The 17,064-nt window shown below is 36.0% G+C and overlaps 1 protein-coding gene across 2 annotated transcripts; it reads right to left on the reverse strand.

Annotated features, from left to right (window-relative positions):
• Positions 1-307: 307 nt before the first annotated feature.
• On the reverse strand, positions 308-12,349 carry LOC112055822 (E3 ubiquitin-protein ligase RNF8). Of its 2 annotated transcripts, XM_024096067.2 has the most exons (12): positions 12,061-12,349; positions 11,367-11,966; positions 9,925-10,176; positions 9,147-9,329; positions 8,710-8,769; positions 8,503-8,616; positions 7,646-7,890; positions 6,295-6,413; positions 5,230-5,272; positions 3,538-3,663; positions 1,443-1,540; positions 308-508 (listed from the first exon to the last, which is right to left on the reverse strand). In XM_024096067.2, exons 1-12 carry the CDS (start codon positions 12,148-12,150, stop codon positions 357-359), a joined length of 2,082 nt encoding a protein of 693 aa, XP_023951835.1. In that variant the 5' UTR covers positions 12,151-12,349; the 3' UTR covers positions 308-356. The 2 variants fall into 2 exon arrangements, with proteins under 2 accessions (XP_023951835.1, XP_023951836.1); XM_024096068.2 differs by lacking the exon at positions 5,230-5,272.
• Positions 12,350-17,064: the final 4,715 nt, after the last annotated feature.

Below are 17,064 nucleotides of genomic sequence, written 5' to 3' on the forward strand. Positions count from 1 at the left end.
TACTCACGAAAAATTAGCTTATTAGTAATCAGGTGAACAAAATATTCTCGAGATCCCTGACTATAACATATACCGTTTGTTGTATGCGAGCTCCCTTGAATATTTTTTCATTCTGTTTTTAGTATTTGTTAAGGACATCATCTGTGAAAATTTCAACCGTCTATTTACAGTTACAGCCTGGTACGAGACGGACGACAGACAGTCGACTCTTAATATTAAGGTCTCATTTTATCCTGGTAAGGAAGATGAAATTTATGCTCAAATACATAAGTTTAATTACACGCAAGTGACAAATAAAAAGTTACACTTTAAAAATTAATTAATTTGTTTAATAGAATTGATTTGTATTGTGAACACTAGTCGCCGCGTAATGGGCACCCGGGAGCCCAGTGGCCGCGAGCGCCGCAGGTGAAGCATCGCCCGTAGCCGCCGTAGTAGGCGCCGGGCCGACCTGGTACCCGACCTCGATGTCTTGACCCACTATTATCACTTCCTCCGGCACCAGCTCCTGAAAACCATATAATGTATTATTACAGGGATTTGGTCTCTATAGGTTTAATAATATAGCTCAGAGTCTATGCGAGCAATGCTTGGAGTTTCTCTACGTGATCGAATTAGGACATGTAGCTATGTGGCATGTAGGTTATCTTTCTACAAACGCTAACTCTTCGAAAACTAAAAATAAATATGGAAATGACAGATCCGATGGGTAACTTGGATCACGTGACCTGCCGATAGCAAATGTAATTGCCATACTTTTTTTAATTTTTGAAGCGTTTGCGATCGTAGAAAGAGAATCTAAGTGCCACATGGCTACAGACTCTGAAATAAAGATACCTAACCGCAGAAGAACCAAAGTCACCGACATAGCTCAGTGAGTCGCGAGGTTGGCGTGCAGTTGAAGTAAAGGGCAAGGCACAAAGCTCGAAGAGCCGAATGGCGAACCGCATCGGGTCGCAGCGATGGTGTCCCAAGGTGCTGGAATGGCGAACCGCATCGGGTCGCAGTGATAGTCGACCCCCCACTTGGTGGATCGAGGACATCATACGGGTTGCAGAAGTTGTTGGATGCTGGCGGTTTGAATCCGTGGTATGTTTGGAAATATACAAAAGGCCTAATATGTCTATCTGTGGACGTCCATCGGCTGATAATCATGATGATGATGATTACAAACGCGATGCGAAAGTATCTCCTTTTCCATTGAACTGATGTGGATGAAATTTGGTATATCTACCTAAAGGTAAATTTGAACCTTGGGGCAGAACATAGACACGAACATTTTAAGACCAAGTTAAGATAAATCCGTTCAGCCGTTCTCTAGTTTTAGCGAGACTAACGAACAGCAATTAATTTACACACACACACACACATATATATATATAATGTGTAAATGGATTACATTGACTACGCGAGTGAAACTTTTCAGTATAAATAACACTTACCTGTAGCATTATCGGATTGGCCCGAGTTCGGTTCGAGTATACCGAAATCGAAGTCAGGTCCACTGTCGGAATCGGTGTTACTTCCAAAGTCATCCCAGCTGAAATTTTGAGAATAAGGTTAATTCTAGCCTAGACTCGTAAAAAATGTCTAAATATCTTCAGCTACATCAAATATTAACGCAATTCTCCAAAACTACCAAACTTATATACTTTAATAACAATAAGTTGGGAGAATTTCTACCACAGTAGGTAATTTAAATACCTGATTTAGCGTCAATGTAGTGTGACGATATGACATTTGAAATATGTTCACGGTTTGTTAAAATAGTTTAACTTTTTAATTTACAACATTTTGTTCAATTTGGTAGTCGCATCTTGTCAGAGTACATCCATCCACGACATGTAGTAAGCCGATGCACAAATTTAAATTTTACGAGTAATGAATTTAAAAATTATTGAAATCCTGCAAGGTACAAACAAATAAATGTATAGTTATTCCATCTCAGGAAGGTTTGGCTCATAGTCAGGGATCCCTAGAACATTTTGTACACTTGATTACTAACAAGCTAATTTTTACCCGCCTACGGCGCAGCCAAAAGGAAGGGTAATGATTTTGGCAGTCTATGTATGAATTTTTGTTCCACCGCAGCGCCTAATTCGTGAGTAGCTTTCATTTCGATGAGACGATCAACTTTTTTATTTTCGAAAATTCTTGATGTAGCTGAGTTACCAGGAAATGTAAATTACAGAGCGTAGGAACAAGATAATGTACCACGCAATGTGGCTGTTAATCGAGCAACAGTAAAACAAAACAGCTGGTTAGTAACAACTTTTAATAACCTCGTTATTTATACTAGTTGGGAGGAGGGTAGAGTAACAAAAGTTGTTACTAACCAGATACTTTTTTTTCTATATGTTTTCATAATATATTTATAATAGTCTTAAAAGTGATTACTAATATAACAAAAATAATGTTGAACAAAGGTTATGATTCACAACACTTGTCAGGACAACTTAATTAACAAATCAAACTGTAACCAAAATAAGACCCTAGAATGGCAAAGAATGACCTTGAGTGGAGTCACGTACTTGTGAACGATGTGTGTAGGGTTAAAGGCGCCTTTTACTGATATCAAACACTCCCCTTTTCCACTCAAGTCACTCTCCCCGCCTATTCCAAGTAACCCATAAAGAATTACACAACAATAGATGTGGACGGTTCGAACGCCACGAGCACACTGAAGCCAACACCCAACACGAGATCGTGCGACGTCATATCCGTCACAGACTACTATTTCCAACACTAAACGGCGATAACATATTTCTGCTTTGTTGCTTGTACCGTGTACGCTTATTAGTTTTCATACTGAGGCGCTGTGGGTTTTACTAAATCAAACAAAGCTAAGCCTTCATAAAATGGAACATCTATAACAACGAGGGAGAGCATCACCACCTTCAGATAATTTGTCTGATAGCTTATTCACACATTATTTTGTCTTTGCCATTTGCCACAAAGTGACAAAACTTTTTAGACCATTGATTCCCAAATTGGTCTACGGTGACGTGACATAAAAATGGGGGTTCACGATTTGTAAGCGGGTTCCACGAAAATTTATCTGGTTTAATACCGAATTTTCTAAATAAAATAATTGTGAATTATGCTTCCTTGTTCTGTAAGTAGATATGAAAAATTAAAGTTCGCTAGAATCACTGTTTTGATTGGCAAACTTTATTTTTTTTTAATTAATAAATTATTCAATTCTCACTCTTTTCTTTTTTAAACCCCAATTTGTGGTAAATGTTGATTAGCTGCAATTCAAATTTTCATAGTTAGTTATCTGATTCACAAAATTTCACATTTTATTGAGTTTTATTAATTAGAAAAAGAAAAGCAAAATTAGATTATTTAAGTACAACTAAACCTAGTTTACAAGCTCTTTTAAAACGTCAGGTCTGTCAGTTTGTCGTGACTAAAACTCTACTACTGGTTGGTTTACGAGAAAAGTTTGGGAAACTTTAAAGTATCCGACACTTACTCATATCAGAAAGTGATGAAACTGGCCCTTAACCTCTTAATCTCTGGTTTAAAACTCACTATTCCTCGTCGCCGGGGTCGTAGTGGTGTAACGCCTCGTAGTCCTCGTATTCCTCGTAGCCCTCTGATTCCTCCTCCTCCTCGAGGTATTCGAAGTCTCCTTCTGATCCATACGAGCTACCTCGTCTGTTACGAAAAAAGTAAAATAGTTAATATTCATTTATTTCAATTAGGCTTAATTTACCAAGCAACTTAGTTTTCGAAAGGTTCAAAAGTTCAAAAATTCATTTATTTCAAGTAGGCTCAGTATACAAGCACTTTTGATACGTCAGTTAACTATTTGTAAAGATTCTACCACCGGTTCGGAAGACAGATTCTGCTGAGAAGAAACCGGCAAGAAACTCAACAGTTGCTCTTTTTTAAAAAAAAAATCATACTATAATATTATAATTACAATTTATGACAACATTACATATTCTTATACAATTTCTTTTACTTCCTGTGTGAAGGTGGAAGCTGATCCAACGGCCTCCAAGGTTAGGTATTAATATTATAAGATAATGGTGATAATAATCAGTCGAAAACTTTAAATTAAATTTACGAGAGTTCCAAAAGCGCCTTTGTCTGAGATCAGCCCACAACAAACTCAGACAGTTTTTTTATTAGTTTAACAATAGGTGTATACGTAGCCAGTCATGCAATACATTTCATTTCCTAGCTTTTTTGTATATTTAAAACTATAACTATAATACGATTCTATATGATAGTTTTTGATAAGCTTGCGTTTAATATATAAATAGGAAATGCTTGATTTCGGACCAGGTCTATGCTTCATCAATAAACAATTCAACACATTTGTACGATAGTGCGGTTTTATATAAAATCTTTACAGGAAAAAGGCACATGACAAGCAGTTTTTTTTTAATTCTTTACAAGTTAGCCTTTAACTACAAAAATAACCATCTCTGTTTTTCGTCGGTTGAAAAACTTTTAATAGGCTAGTTGACACTTTTATAAATTGTCTTTATCGTTCTACTAGGCTACTCTGCTACTAAATCGAGACGTGAATACATGAAAATTTCAATTTTCAAATATTTTTCATGATGGCATATGTTTTATCGTTTCATGACGTCACGTAAATACTAAACCCTAACCAACCGGCTTAGTGTTTATCAAATTTGTCAGTTATTAATTAGTTTGACGTTTATTCCTATAGTGCAATATAGTATATTGTGACGTCAAAAAATTGAATTTTTATGTGAGAAAAGTACCCAATTGTTTGGGTAGTTGGCTGGCTTCCATAAATTCAACTTTTTCTTTGTTTGTCAGTTATAAATCATTACTACCGGACGCCCGCGACTTCCTCCCCCTCCCATTATACCTTACCTCTACTCTCCACATTAATAGGGGTAAAGAAATGTAAGAGCCGTGATAGCCCAGTGGATATGACCTCTGCCTCCAATTCCGGAGGGCGTAGGTTCGAATCCGGTCCGGGCCATGCACCTCCAACTTTTCAGTTGTGTGCATTTTAAGAAATTAAATATCACATGTCTCAAACGGTAAAGGAAAAACATTATGATAAAACCTGCATACCAGAGAATTTTCTGAATTCTCTGCGTGTGTGAAGTCTGCCAATCCGCATTGGGCCAGTGTGGTGGACTATTGGCCTAACCCCTCTCATCATGAGAGGAGACTCGAGCTCAGCAGTGAGCCGAATATAGGTTGATAATGATGAAAGAAATGTAAGCATACCGTCTGTTGCTGGTACTGGGCTGTTTCATTTCTCTCTCTTGTTCTGTGAACAACACAGCTTCATAAAGTTAGTTATTTTATTTTAACTGCATTTAAATGTTGTGAAAATAATCTATTGTAGAATCAATCATCAAAAAACAATCTATTGTATTTTCACTATTATAAATTATAATTACATTTTAATAATAAACATAGTGTTTGTTGTTGGGTTGCAAGTATTTTTTGGGTAGATTTATATAAATTATTAAACAAAACATAAATTAAAAAAAAAAAACAAAATCTCAAGTCTGAACAGAGATCCACTAATTAGGAAAGAGGTCATTTTGAACCCTAACCTTAAAAATATATAGAAGTATGACTGACTAACTGACATACCAACGCATAGCTCAAAAAACTAGGGCTAGCAAATTTAAAATCAAGGAAATATATTTAATAATTAACTCCTAAAGTAATATACAAGAGTCATGCAAGTTTGTATCAAAATCCTTTATTTTTTAAAGAAAATTAATGTAAAGACTAACAGCTAAACATTTTGAATGCATCATACAGTGTAATGCAACGACTATCGGATATATTTCAATATATTAAGATTAAAACAAATGGTTCAAAAACATACATTATGAAGCTGCCTTGAGCACAAATGCATAAAGATAAGTAAGGTTGAATCAATATTTGTATACATTTAGGGTATCATACATGGGCGTAGCGAGATACGGGCAGGGGGGGGGGGGTGTTCAGGTAGCAGACTAGCAGAGCAGCCGGTTACTTAATAAATTAATGTTTGGGCTGAAAACCAGCTGAAACCGAAACTGAGGCTGAACCTGAAATTCGGTTTCGGCCAGAAAATCTGGTTTGGTCGGACAGTTTAAATTGGTGAGATACTCAATTTAAGTATAGCTGCCCCCCCCCCCCCCCACACACAATGCTGGTTACGCCCATGTTATCATATCAATTAGTTACTAAAAAGTTTCAAGTTTGACTGACATAGATATGATGTATAAATGATATACTAAAATGTGACTCAACCTTAAGTTTATCAAAGTTTGAAATGAAGTATTTGTGTACCTTCTCTACTTTGCAGCATGTCTTTCCTTTTCTGCTTCATTTCTTCTGTGAGATTTTGTACCATTTTTTCTATAAACGAGTCCAACACTAAACTTTTAGATTCAGAAGTAATGAGTGTCCTGGAATTGAAAAAAAGTATTGTTACTAAATTTTGCAGTAGCATACAATGATGTTATATACTGTAAGATGTGTTACTGGGTCATGAAAAATGCGGCGCTCAAAAGAGGAAATTTCCACATCTCAATGTTAGTTGTGGTCTACAACTAACGTTATTTAAACAAACAATACCTAAATATCGTCTACAACAGAGTTTCCCAAACTTTTAGGTGTCTCAGACCGCTTGCCATGTTTTTCCGTGTTGGGTAGACCCCTACTTATTTGATATTGATTTTCTGTATCCTACAACTTACACAATTTTATATTTATATATTTTTTTTACTTCATAGTTACTTTTAAAATAATGTTTATGTTTTCATATTGTAAAATAATAATAAGTAAAAAATAGGTACTATCAGTGTATGTATCCACTATGGCGGAAACCATTTCCATTTAATGGACCCCCAATTTTTTTTTTGCTGACATAGACCCCTTGCAGTTTGTCATAGACCTCTAGGGGTCGATATAGACCACTTTAGGAATCACTCACTGGTCTACAATGTTAAGTTGTGTGTTCAGGAAGTGTCAAAACTATATTTATACATAAATAAATAATGGAATTAAAGACAAAATTGAGCATGTATTGAGCGCACACATGCACAATTCCTATTCAAGATTTTATAAAATCAAGTTTCTTCCACTTCATTCTGATGTCAAACCCGACATATGACTAGATGAAACTTCATATTAGGTATCTCTCGTACTGTGAAAAGAATTAGGCTGGTTTTAAAGCCACGATGACAGAACGCTGACCGTCGGCGCTGGCAGCTCAGCGCGAAGCTTGTCAGCGCGAGACGTTTTAGTATCGTGCTGATCGCTGCGGAGTACAGACGCACAGAAAAGTGCATTAATTATTGCTGCTTTGTATTACCTAAAAAGACATGAAAAAACGACGACAGAGACTTCATGCTCATCCACTGAGTAGTCGCAGGACATTTTCGAATAGTGTCCGACATGTCCTCCCAGGACTTGTTTCTAGCGTCTTTATTTTTGTACAGTGGATCGGATGGATCCCACAAATGGTTTAACAGACGTACTTCGTCGATTACTCGGCCTGTATCCACATCGCGATTCGTCACGATTTTACGCGCTGATAGCTACGCGTTATTCTGAAACGCTCCATAGAAGTTCATACATTTCGGCTGTCAGTGTCCGGTCAGCGTGACTCTAAAACCTGCATTAAAGTTTAAAATACCTGCATATAGGACATTCCGCCTTCTTTTTCTTCCACATGGTGATGCAGTACTTGCAGAATGTGTGAGAGCAGTTGAGAACGATGGCCGACACGAACAGCTCGGCACAAATACTGCACTGCAGTTCGCTCTCCATTATTTCACCAAATTCTGTTAGCGTTTGTTTTGAAGTACCCTCCATTTTGTCTGTTGTGTTTTGGAGAAGTTTCACATTCTCACTCTCAACACTGTGCAGCTGGTTTCGGACCTGCAGCAAATGAATGGAAATAGTAAAAACAAAGACTATTAATCATTTTAAGGAAAGAAGCAATAATATTTTATACTGGAAATAGGGCGCTAGCGCATCAAAACTGAGGCGGCCAAATGTGTATAATTGTCTTAATTTCATTTAGACGCTTATTAAACGATGAACGTTATTTAAACAAGTAATACCTAAATATCGTCCACAATGTCGAGTTGTGTGTTCAGTAAGTGTAAAAACTATATATACATGAATATATAATGGAAAATTGTGCATGTGTGCGCTCAGTGGTGTAGCTAAATTTGGATCACTTTTTAGATTGATTTTGTAGGCTCGTTAACTATCTATAGTATAAAATTATCATTGGAAAAAAGTGTAACTATGTTGAGGTTTATTCTAAATAAAGAATACTTGATTTATTTAGTTATTTTCCTTGAAAATTCCAAGCGAGACCTTGCCATTTAATAATAAACAAAGGCATCTGTTTGCTCAACAAAATATTTGTCGTATTGACAGAAAAAAGTTTTATTTGTTGTGAAAGTTCATTATGAATATCACAACTATAAATTGCGGAGCAACAGTCCAAGGTACTAAAAAAAGATATACAAAACAACATACCTTTTCCAACTGGTCCTGTAAAGAGCTTATAACCTCGCTTGATTGTTCAGCTTGCTGTTTTATTCTTTCAACTGCTAGAGTTTTCAGTTCAACTTCTCTATCTGCGATTTTTTTCTAGAAATACATAACAAATGTGTCAAATAGAATAATTTTTCGAAATGATCAAAACAATGTTAAATAGAAATCATATATAAACAATTTTTTTACCTTCAAATCTTCAATGGCTTTTTGAGCATTTTCTTGGGCTTCATTTAATTTTGTATGCATCTAGAAATCCAACAACATAATTTACACTATTATTTTTTTTTAACACTTTCATCTTAAGATTAGTCATTTATGTATTAATTTACTAAACAATGATTGCTAGTAATGTCCGGCCGCTCAGATTACGTTTCTGAAAAGCACACTTTGCACACTTTACTTTACATATTGCAAACTTGAAAAATGTTAACTTTCAACTATAAAACAAATTATTTGTTGAAAATACGTGTATTGTAAACACAACATACTTGTGGCGTGCACATACAAATTTTGCAAGGTGGATATATTCTCTAATATTGTCTCATAATGCTAGGTAGGCATTGCATTTTTGGATATATGAAGTGAATGCCATTTTTATACATACAATATAACCTATATATTACCTGTTCAAGTTTTAGTTTGTCAGATTCCTTGGTTTTCTGAATCTCATCTAAATGATTGTTATATTGCTGTTGAACCTCAAGTTTTTGCATTTCCTGTTCTTCCAGATTTTTCTTTATATTTTTAAGTTCCTCCATCAGTTCTAGTTCCTTTTGTTTCTTTTGCTCTACTAGTTCATTGACTTCCTGCATTATCAAAATATTTTTAGGATAAAATTACATATTAATTGATTGTGAAACACGGCTAAAACTCACGTGATATTAGGTCGGGCGGTAAACTTCAGTCAGTCAGTTTGATCATGCCGCGATGCAAGAACCAGCTCATGACTAAGGGCCCCGTATGGGTTCGAAACTAGTCGGGCATACCTAATATCACGTGAGTTTTAGCCGTGTTTCACAATCAATTAATATGAATAACACTCACGATAGTTTAAATTCTAAAAATTACATATCTTAGCCTATGGATCTGTGCTATTGTTGGATCCACTAAGTGGCATAGAGGAAATCTCCGAACAGAGTCCTGGACTTGTCACCAACCAGCCTATTGTCAAGGATTATCCTTGACAATAGGCTGGTTGACACTTTTTTTAAATGGTCTTAAATTGTTCAATAACATTCTACTATTACTTACTTTTACTTTATTTTCAATACTTTTTTATATGTATCCATTAAAGTGCAGAACCTACTAATACAATTGAATAGGACTTGCTTTTGGAAATATATAGTATGTATAGTCAAGATTTTTTTCACTTTCATATTATTTAATTTGAAAAAAAAATACCTTTTCTTTGGCTAGCCTTAGTTGTTCTGTTTCCTTTTGCAAAATTAACTCAAACTCTTGTTTCTCTTTTAATCGAACCTCTTCTTGCTCCTTCATTTTTGCTTCCAACTTATTCAACATGTCCTGTTTCAATGAACTCTCTCGATTCAGCTCTGAGAGGAACTCTTCCCTTTCCTTAAGCATTTTTTCCTTCAGTAAATTGTTTTCGACAATAAGTTCAGACTCTATCTCAGTGTGCTTTCTTATTTGTTCCTGTAAAATAAAATTTGTATAATGACATTCACACTAATTTCGAAAATAAGTCTGTCTGTCAGTTATGTTTTCGTTGGCTAAATTACTGAACAAAATTTAATGAAATTTGGTATAGAAATAAATTGACTCATGGAGCAGAAAGTAAGTAAATTATTTAGGAAATTTTAGAGCCGTGTGGTGTAGTGGGAAGTGGCCCTGCCTTTTACATCCAAGGCTGTAAGTTTGATTCCCACAAATAGAAAATATTTGTGTGTTGATAAGATAAACATGGGTGTTTTCCAGTGCAGTGGGTGTCTGGGTTTATACATAGGTATTTATAAATGTACATGGTAAAAAATCTGCTATCTTAGTACCCATAAAAAAGGCTATCTATAGGTATGCTTACTTTGGGGCTAGATAATGATGTATGTGTTTTATAAATAACTATCCTTTGCTTGCTTTGCATTCAAAACACACTCACACCATAAAAGTCTATTTTAGTGCCCTAGTACAAATAAAGATTTTATTGGTTTTAGTATTTGTTGTTATAAACAGCAACAGAAATATAAATCTCAGTTCATGAGATACAGTCTCTTGACAGATGTTGACGGAGGGACTAACAACAGTCTTAGAGGGTCCCTTTTTACCCTTTGAATACAGAACCCTAAAAACGAACTTTTAGGTTTTGGCATTATTGTAGTTTTCTTCAATCTTAATGAATACTGTAAAGAGGTGAGATTTGATTTTTGTTTGTTTTTTACTATTTAAGTCCAAGACAACTGGGTGTAACTGCTTTTTAATTTTTTTTTAAAGACAAAATAAAAAGTTTCAACTATGCATGGCACTGGTGTTAGGGCCTGGTGCCCTAAAAACAGTGGTGGTAGCAGAAAAAATTTCATCATCATCATTAACAACTCATATTCGGCTCAGTGTTGAGGACTAGTTTCCTCTCAGAATGAGAGGGGTTAGGCTAATAGTCCACAGAGCTGGCTCAATGCAGATTGACAGACTTCACACAGTTGTTTTCTTAACCATTTCAAACACATGTTATTTAATTTCTTAAACTGCACATAACTTAAAAGTTGGATATGTATGCCCAGGACTGGATTTGAATTCTTTATTACAAACTTACACCCTCCAAATTGAAGGTAGAAGTCATGTCCACTGAACTATCACAGCTCTCCAATATACTAACTAAAAACAAGATTTACCATGAGCTCAGCTATTTTACGCTCCATGTTCTCTTTCAGAGTCGCTAATTGTGTGTCCCTCTCTTGGATCAGAAGAACCTTTTGTCTTTCCACTTCATTTTTCTCACCCTTCAAGTTTTCTATTTTTGCTGCACATTCCTTTTCTAGTTTTTTAATTTCTCTTTTCATGTCTAATTGCAATTGTTCTTTTAATATCATATTTGTGGTTTTAATATGTTTAGTGTTTTCAATTTTGTGTTCTATGTGCTTCATTTCATGGTTTTGTGATTCTTCAAATTTCATTTTCATATCATTTATTATGTCTTTGTGATCTTCTTCAGGTTCCAGTTTTATACGTTTAACAGATGAAGGCATCAATTGTGCATCTTCATTTAAAAATTTATAGACGAATTCCTTTGAATCGTCCAGTGTAATTACATCATGATGATTTACTTGTTTTCTATTGCCTTTTCCTAATTTAACGCCATTTATGTAGAGACCGAATGTGCTGTGGTCTTCCAAAATCCAATTATTATCATTTTTTATCAGATTACAATGATTTCTTGATATAGCTAGATATGGAATATTCAAGTTATTATGAGGCCCACGGCCAATGGTGAACTGGAAATAATCAAAACACGATTGATAAACGCTAATAGTAATGTATTTCAGGGAAAAAAATGTTAATTTTCAAATAAGTAATTCAGATTCTTACCTTTTCCGAATTTACAACAATTTGTTGTAAACATTTAAAATCATTTTGCAAAGGTTTGCAAGATACCAACGTTGGAAATATTTCTTGCATCTTGTTTATATCTGAATATAAATACTTAAGTCTAAAACAAATTAGGTATGTAAATTTTAAGTAAGTTCAAAGATCATTAAAATTAATCAAATAAAATTAAATTGTAATTGTAATGTGACATAATTTTTTAAAAAGTTAACAAAAATTTACAAAAGCACAAAAGAGAATTTAATTTAAGTTTTTAGAAGATTGATTGATTGAGTTGATTGTTGACCGTTAAGCTTGTTGACATTGACATTTGACAGTGACACTGACGCATATAGTATATATTATCTATGCTGACCAAAGAACTACGAGTAAGAGCCCCCGCTCACTGGCAACTTTTAGTTGGCCGACTATCGAGCAACAAAGTTGTCAACCCTTCAAATTAGTTGCGCAACTTTTTAATTTGTATGGGTAGTAGCACCAACAATTGAACGTACTACAATAGATAAACGTTTGTGCTAAATCCCGAAAATAAAATAAACTACGCTACTTCACGTACGCCATATTTTTACCCATACATAGCAATGCTTTCACTATACGTGTAAATACAAACCTATGCAGTTATTAGTCGCACGCGCTTGTGGGCGGCCATTGAGTGGACCGATTTTGATATTACTTTTTTTATTAGAAAGACTATATTTTGAAGTTGGCCTTTTTTTTGGGAAAACAACTCCTACTGGAGCCGGTGTTTCTGGTACTCGGAGCACAGGGCGTACCAGGCTGACCTCCGAATGTTGAATGCTATGGCGGCCGTCTTTCCCACATTGACTGCCATTCTCCATTTGTCCAACCATTCGGGTAATAAGTCCAGCAGACGCTGCATTTTGTTGATGGTGACGATTTGGTGAAAGGATGATGCAAAGTACGCACTGTCGTCAGTTTGTCTCTGGGAAATGTGCAGTACGGAGGGTAAGAATGAGCCATTTTCCTCTAAAGGTGTTTAAAAAATCCGCTAGAGGCAGCACTGAGGGGGGTACAAATGTGTTGAACTTTCTATTAAAATCATCATCAATTCCAACGACATTCAATTTTATTACCGTTTGCAATTTGTTCGTAAATTAAACCATAAATTATGTACCTAAAAATCCATATTTTTTAAATTTGGCGGGTGATTTCAGTGTTAACTTTCATAAGCCAAACTCTATGGCTTCTCATAATCAGCCTGCATTTTTTGCTAAATCCAAAAATCGTTCGTACACGACTTAAATAATAAAGTAGTCAAACTAGGCATATCTATGTATATATATATCTTGTTTATAAAAGATGGCAACTTTCGTCGAAGAAGGACCTATACAGGTCTGAGACAGATTTTAGTTCCACCCGCTTCCAATGCTGCTCTGTGTTTTATGTTTGTTTATGGTTAGGAACAGTAGAACTAGTCATAGTTATTACACGATGGAACTATATAGTTAGTTTCATTCAGTATTATACTATACTGTACTCTGTTGGAACTAGTAACAAGAACAAGATGGATTTAATTTATTTTAATATATATATATATTAGGTACTTAAGCCAAAATTGCTGTAAATTCTCTGTAACCGAGCAAAACAATGTCCAGGTTTCATGACTCAGAGCCCGCGCTAGATCATTTGTGGACTATCAGGTTCTCTTGGCTGCACTGGGCTATTCCTTCACGAACAGATCGTATGCCGATAACGAAGTACATGCATTGGCGTATCTAGGATTATTTCCTAGAGGGACCTGGCCCCGACATCAAGTCTATTATTAGTATCTTAATAGGTTTCCATGCCCAGAATCCTGGGCATAGATCCATTCTAGGGTGGGCCGGCCTCCCCTTATATACGCCCTCTATTACATGTTGCTGATATCCAATTTAAGTTTAATTAATTTATTTATAATAAACTAGCGGACGCCCGCGACTTCGTCCGCGTGAAACTCGATCTAAACTTTCAACTACCCCTACCCAATCCCTACCCTACCCTACCCTACCCTACCCAATCCCTACCCTACCCTACCCTACCCCACCTTACCCTACCATACCCTATCCCTACCCTACCCTACCCTACCCTACCCCACCCCCGTTTTCTAATTAGTATTAATATGAACTTTATACAATAACAATAAAGCTCAAATTGACTACGTTTTAGTTAGAAAACATTTGTATGGGAAAAAGAAAAGGGCTATTTTTATGGTTTTTCCGGCATTTATTCGAATTGTTCTCGCCGTAAAAACCATACTAGAACTTCTACGAACATTCTAAAAAAATAATTGGAAAAATTGGTCCAGGCGTTGTTGAGTAATTGAGTAATGCGCATTTTGCGATTCATTTTTATATTATAGATAAAATATAAATAAAAAATACACACCATCTAATTAATTATTGTTCATCCATGGGCAAGGTACCCAACACGCTGGCGCTATTACCCCTTTGGATCGCTAGGCTTAACCTTTGGGCCAAACAAGCGCCAGCTCTTGGGTCACCTGACGCTTGGATCAATGTGTCAGACATAGAATTTATTTTTTTTTGTATCAGATGACCAAGGGCCAACCAAGTCTCAAAGGCAAGCGCCGCATAAACAATTATACATAGTCATTAGATATGACCGAGTATTTATGAATAAAGAATATTTACAGTAATTTTGTAATCTCGCCATACCCTCATTATAACAATTTTATTTTACAGGAGAAATTCTTTTCAAAAGATGGTCGGCAAAAAATCTTAAAAAGTTGAAGCAGGAGGTCTTGGAATAAAGAGATGATGATAGTGAAAGCTTATTTCTCGGCGGATAAAACGAATAGATAGAGGTCTTTAATATAAACGAAGCAGACTTTAGTACTCTCGAAAACTGCAAGCGTGCGGTCGGACACACATTGAATTTTTAAAGCGCTGGTTTCAAGGCTTGTTGCCTCTAGGGGGTTCAAATATGCTTCCTCCTTATACTACACCTCTTTACTTTGCAGGATGTTTCGTAAACACTGCAACTATGAAGTCTCTTAGTTGTTTTTCTTTAATCAGCTTTTTTACTTTTAGTACAAACTGAAAATATTCGATGCAGACGCAGAGATGCAAGCATGCAATGCATGTAGGTATTACTCGAACCAGTTAATATCTACTGTGCCAGTACTACGAAAGTTACCGAGCACCGTGTTTCTTCAATGCAGGGTTGAGCTCTTTTTTTATTTTTTTTTTCTGTACAAGTTAGCCCTTACAATCTCACCTGATGGTAAGTAATGATGCAATCTTATATGGAAGCGGGCTAACTTGTTGGGAGGAGGATGAAAATCTACACCCCTTTCGGTTTCTACACGACATCGTACCGGAACGCTAAATCGCTTGGCGGTACGTCTTTGTCGGTAGGGTGGTAACTAGCCACGGCAGAAGCCTCCCACCAGCCAGACCTGGGCCAATTAAGAAAACATCAATCTGCCCAGCCGGGTATTGAACCCAGGACCCCCGTTTTGTAAATCCACTGCGCATACTGCGCCACGGAGGCCGTCAGATTTGGCAAGTATAAACCATCCATGAATCTTGAGGCAGATTCATGGATTATTTAGTTATTGTCCAATGCTTAGTATGTGGAGCTTACGATCATTATGTCTTAGTTTCCGATCAAGGAGGCTTAATTACTGGGCTGTAATGGGAAATATTGAGAATTGCGTTACTACAGGAAATTTTCAGGTTCAGGCCCGGCTTTGGGAAGTTGGCTAGTTGACCTTTGTACCTTTGTGTGAAGGATATCTATCTTTAGCTGTCGGTTCCTGTAATTATCATAATCTTTCGATAGTGATAGTTACAGAGTTAAATATTACTTTCTCAAGTGTGCCAGCCACCAACAACCAGCCGCGTGGGTGGGTCTGTGCTCGAAAACCACAAAATAAAAAAAATAAAAAATTTTAGTTAGTTCAGATTGGTATTTTTTGATGGCATAATACATATCAGTTCGTTTAAAGCACAAGTTTAGGTGTAGCCTGTAGAAAACGTAGTCCACAACAATTTTACATTTTTCTGATTTTTAGTCGTTAATTACTGCCAATCACTTTACTTTGTTAATAGGAAGACCTTTGTGTTTCAATAAAATGTCGGAATAGCATTTGCAGAAAAAGCTAAATGAGTTGTGTCGTCGGTCAAAGCGAGGTCCGTAGCGGCTTCGCTTCGGTCCTCAATATATCAACGTAGACAGGACGAAAATTGGACTGGACCCTTGTTAATGTCCCGCACTTAGGCCCTTCCACCCTTGTTTGTGATTATTTATTTAAGACCTATTGATACTCCTATATCTATCTCCCGAAGAAGAGTAACGTGCGAACATAAGGGTTTTATAAATTGCAGGTAAGTAAGGTAAGATATTTAAAGGCCTGTAATGTATTTTTCGTCCGAGGGATTTTTGCAGAACACTTTTATTTCGGCACTAGCAGACAGGCTATGTTAAATATAGATTTGTAGTCGTATTTGTGTGATTTTATTGATAAAATAACACTTTCTTTTTAAAGGTACATGCTTTTAAGTTTTATTCAATTAAGTACTTATTGCTTAGTTTTTATATTCCTTTAGTTTAGCTACTCTTAAATGAACTTTATACTTAAGTTGGGTACTTATTGATTTTTTTCAGTGAATGCTTTTTATATGCTTTATAATATAAAAATTAATGGATGAAATTTGTTGCTAGGCGCAAATCTCGACATTGACTGAACCATTTTGGCTTATTCTTTTTTTAGAATACTCCTTGAAGTACGAGGATGGTTCTTACGGAGAGTTTTTTTTAGGATAGGGGTAGGGTAGGAGTAGGGTAGGGTAGGGTAGGGTAGGGATAGGGAAGAAGTGCACATTATTCAAAGCGAAGCTTGACCGGGTCCGCTAGTAGGTACCTATTAGAGATATTATCTATAGTTATTGCGTAAATTGCTAGTCACATGTGATTTACTCAGTACCTAGCTGAAATTTGGTTGGAAGGACCTTGTTTAAACTA

This window comes from Bicyclus anynana, chromosome 9, assembly GCF_947172395.1.
Source record: "Bicyclus anynana chromosome 9, ilBicAnyn1.1, whole genome shotgun sequence".
Classification (NCBI taxonomy): Eukaryota; Metazoa; Arthropoda; class Insecta; order Lepidoptera; family Nymphalidae; genus Bicyclus; species Bicyclus anynana.

Excerpts from the sequence above, each read along its gene's own strand:
- LOC112055822 (XM_024096067.2), bottom strand. The coding sequence starts at position 12,150 with ATGCAAGAAATATTTCCAACGTTGGTATCTTGCAAACCTTTGCAAAAT. Across the intron at positions 11,967-12,060 it reads TTGTTGTAAATTCGGAAAAG|TTCACCATTGGCCGTGGGCC; the intron begins GTAAGAATCTGA and ends GATTATTTCCAG. Across the intron at positions 8,617-8,709 it reads AAGCCATTGAAGATTTGAAG|AAAAAAATCGCAGATAGAGA; the intron begins GTAAAAAAATTG and ends ATGTATTTCTAG.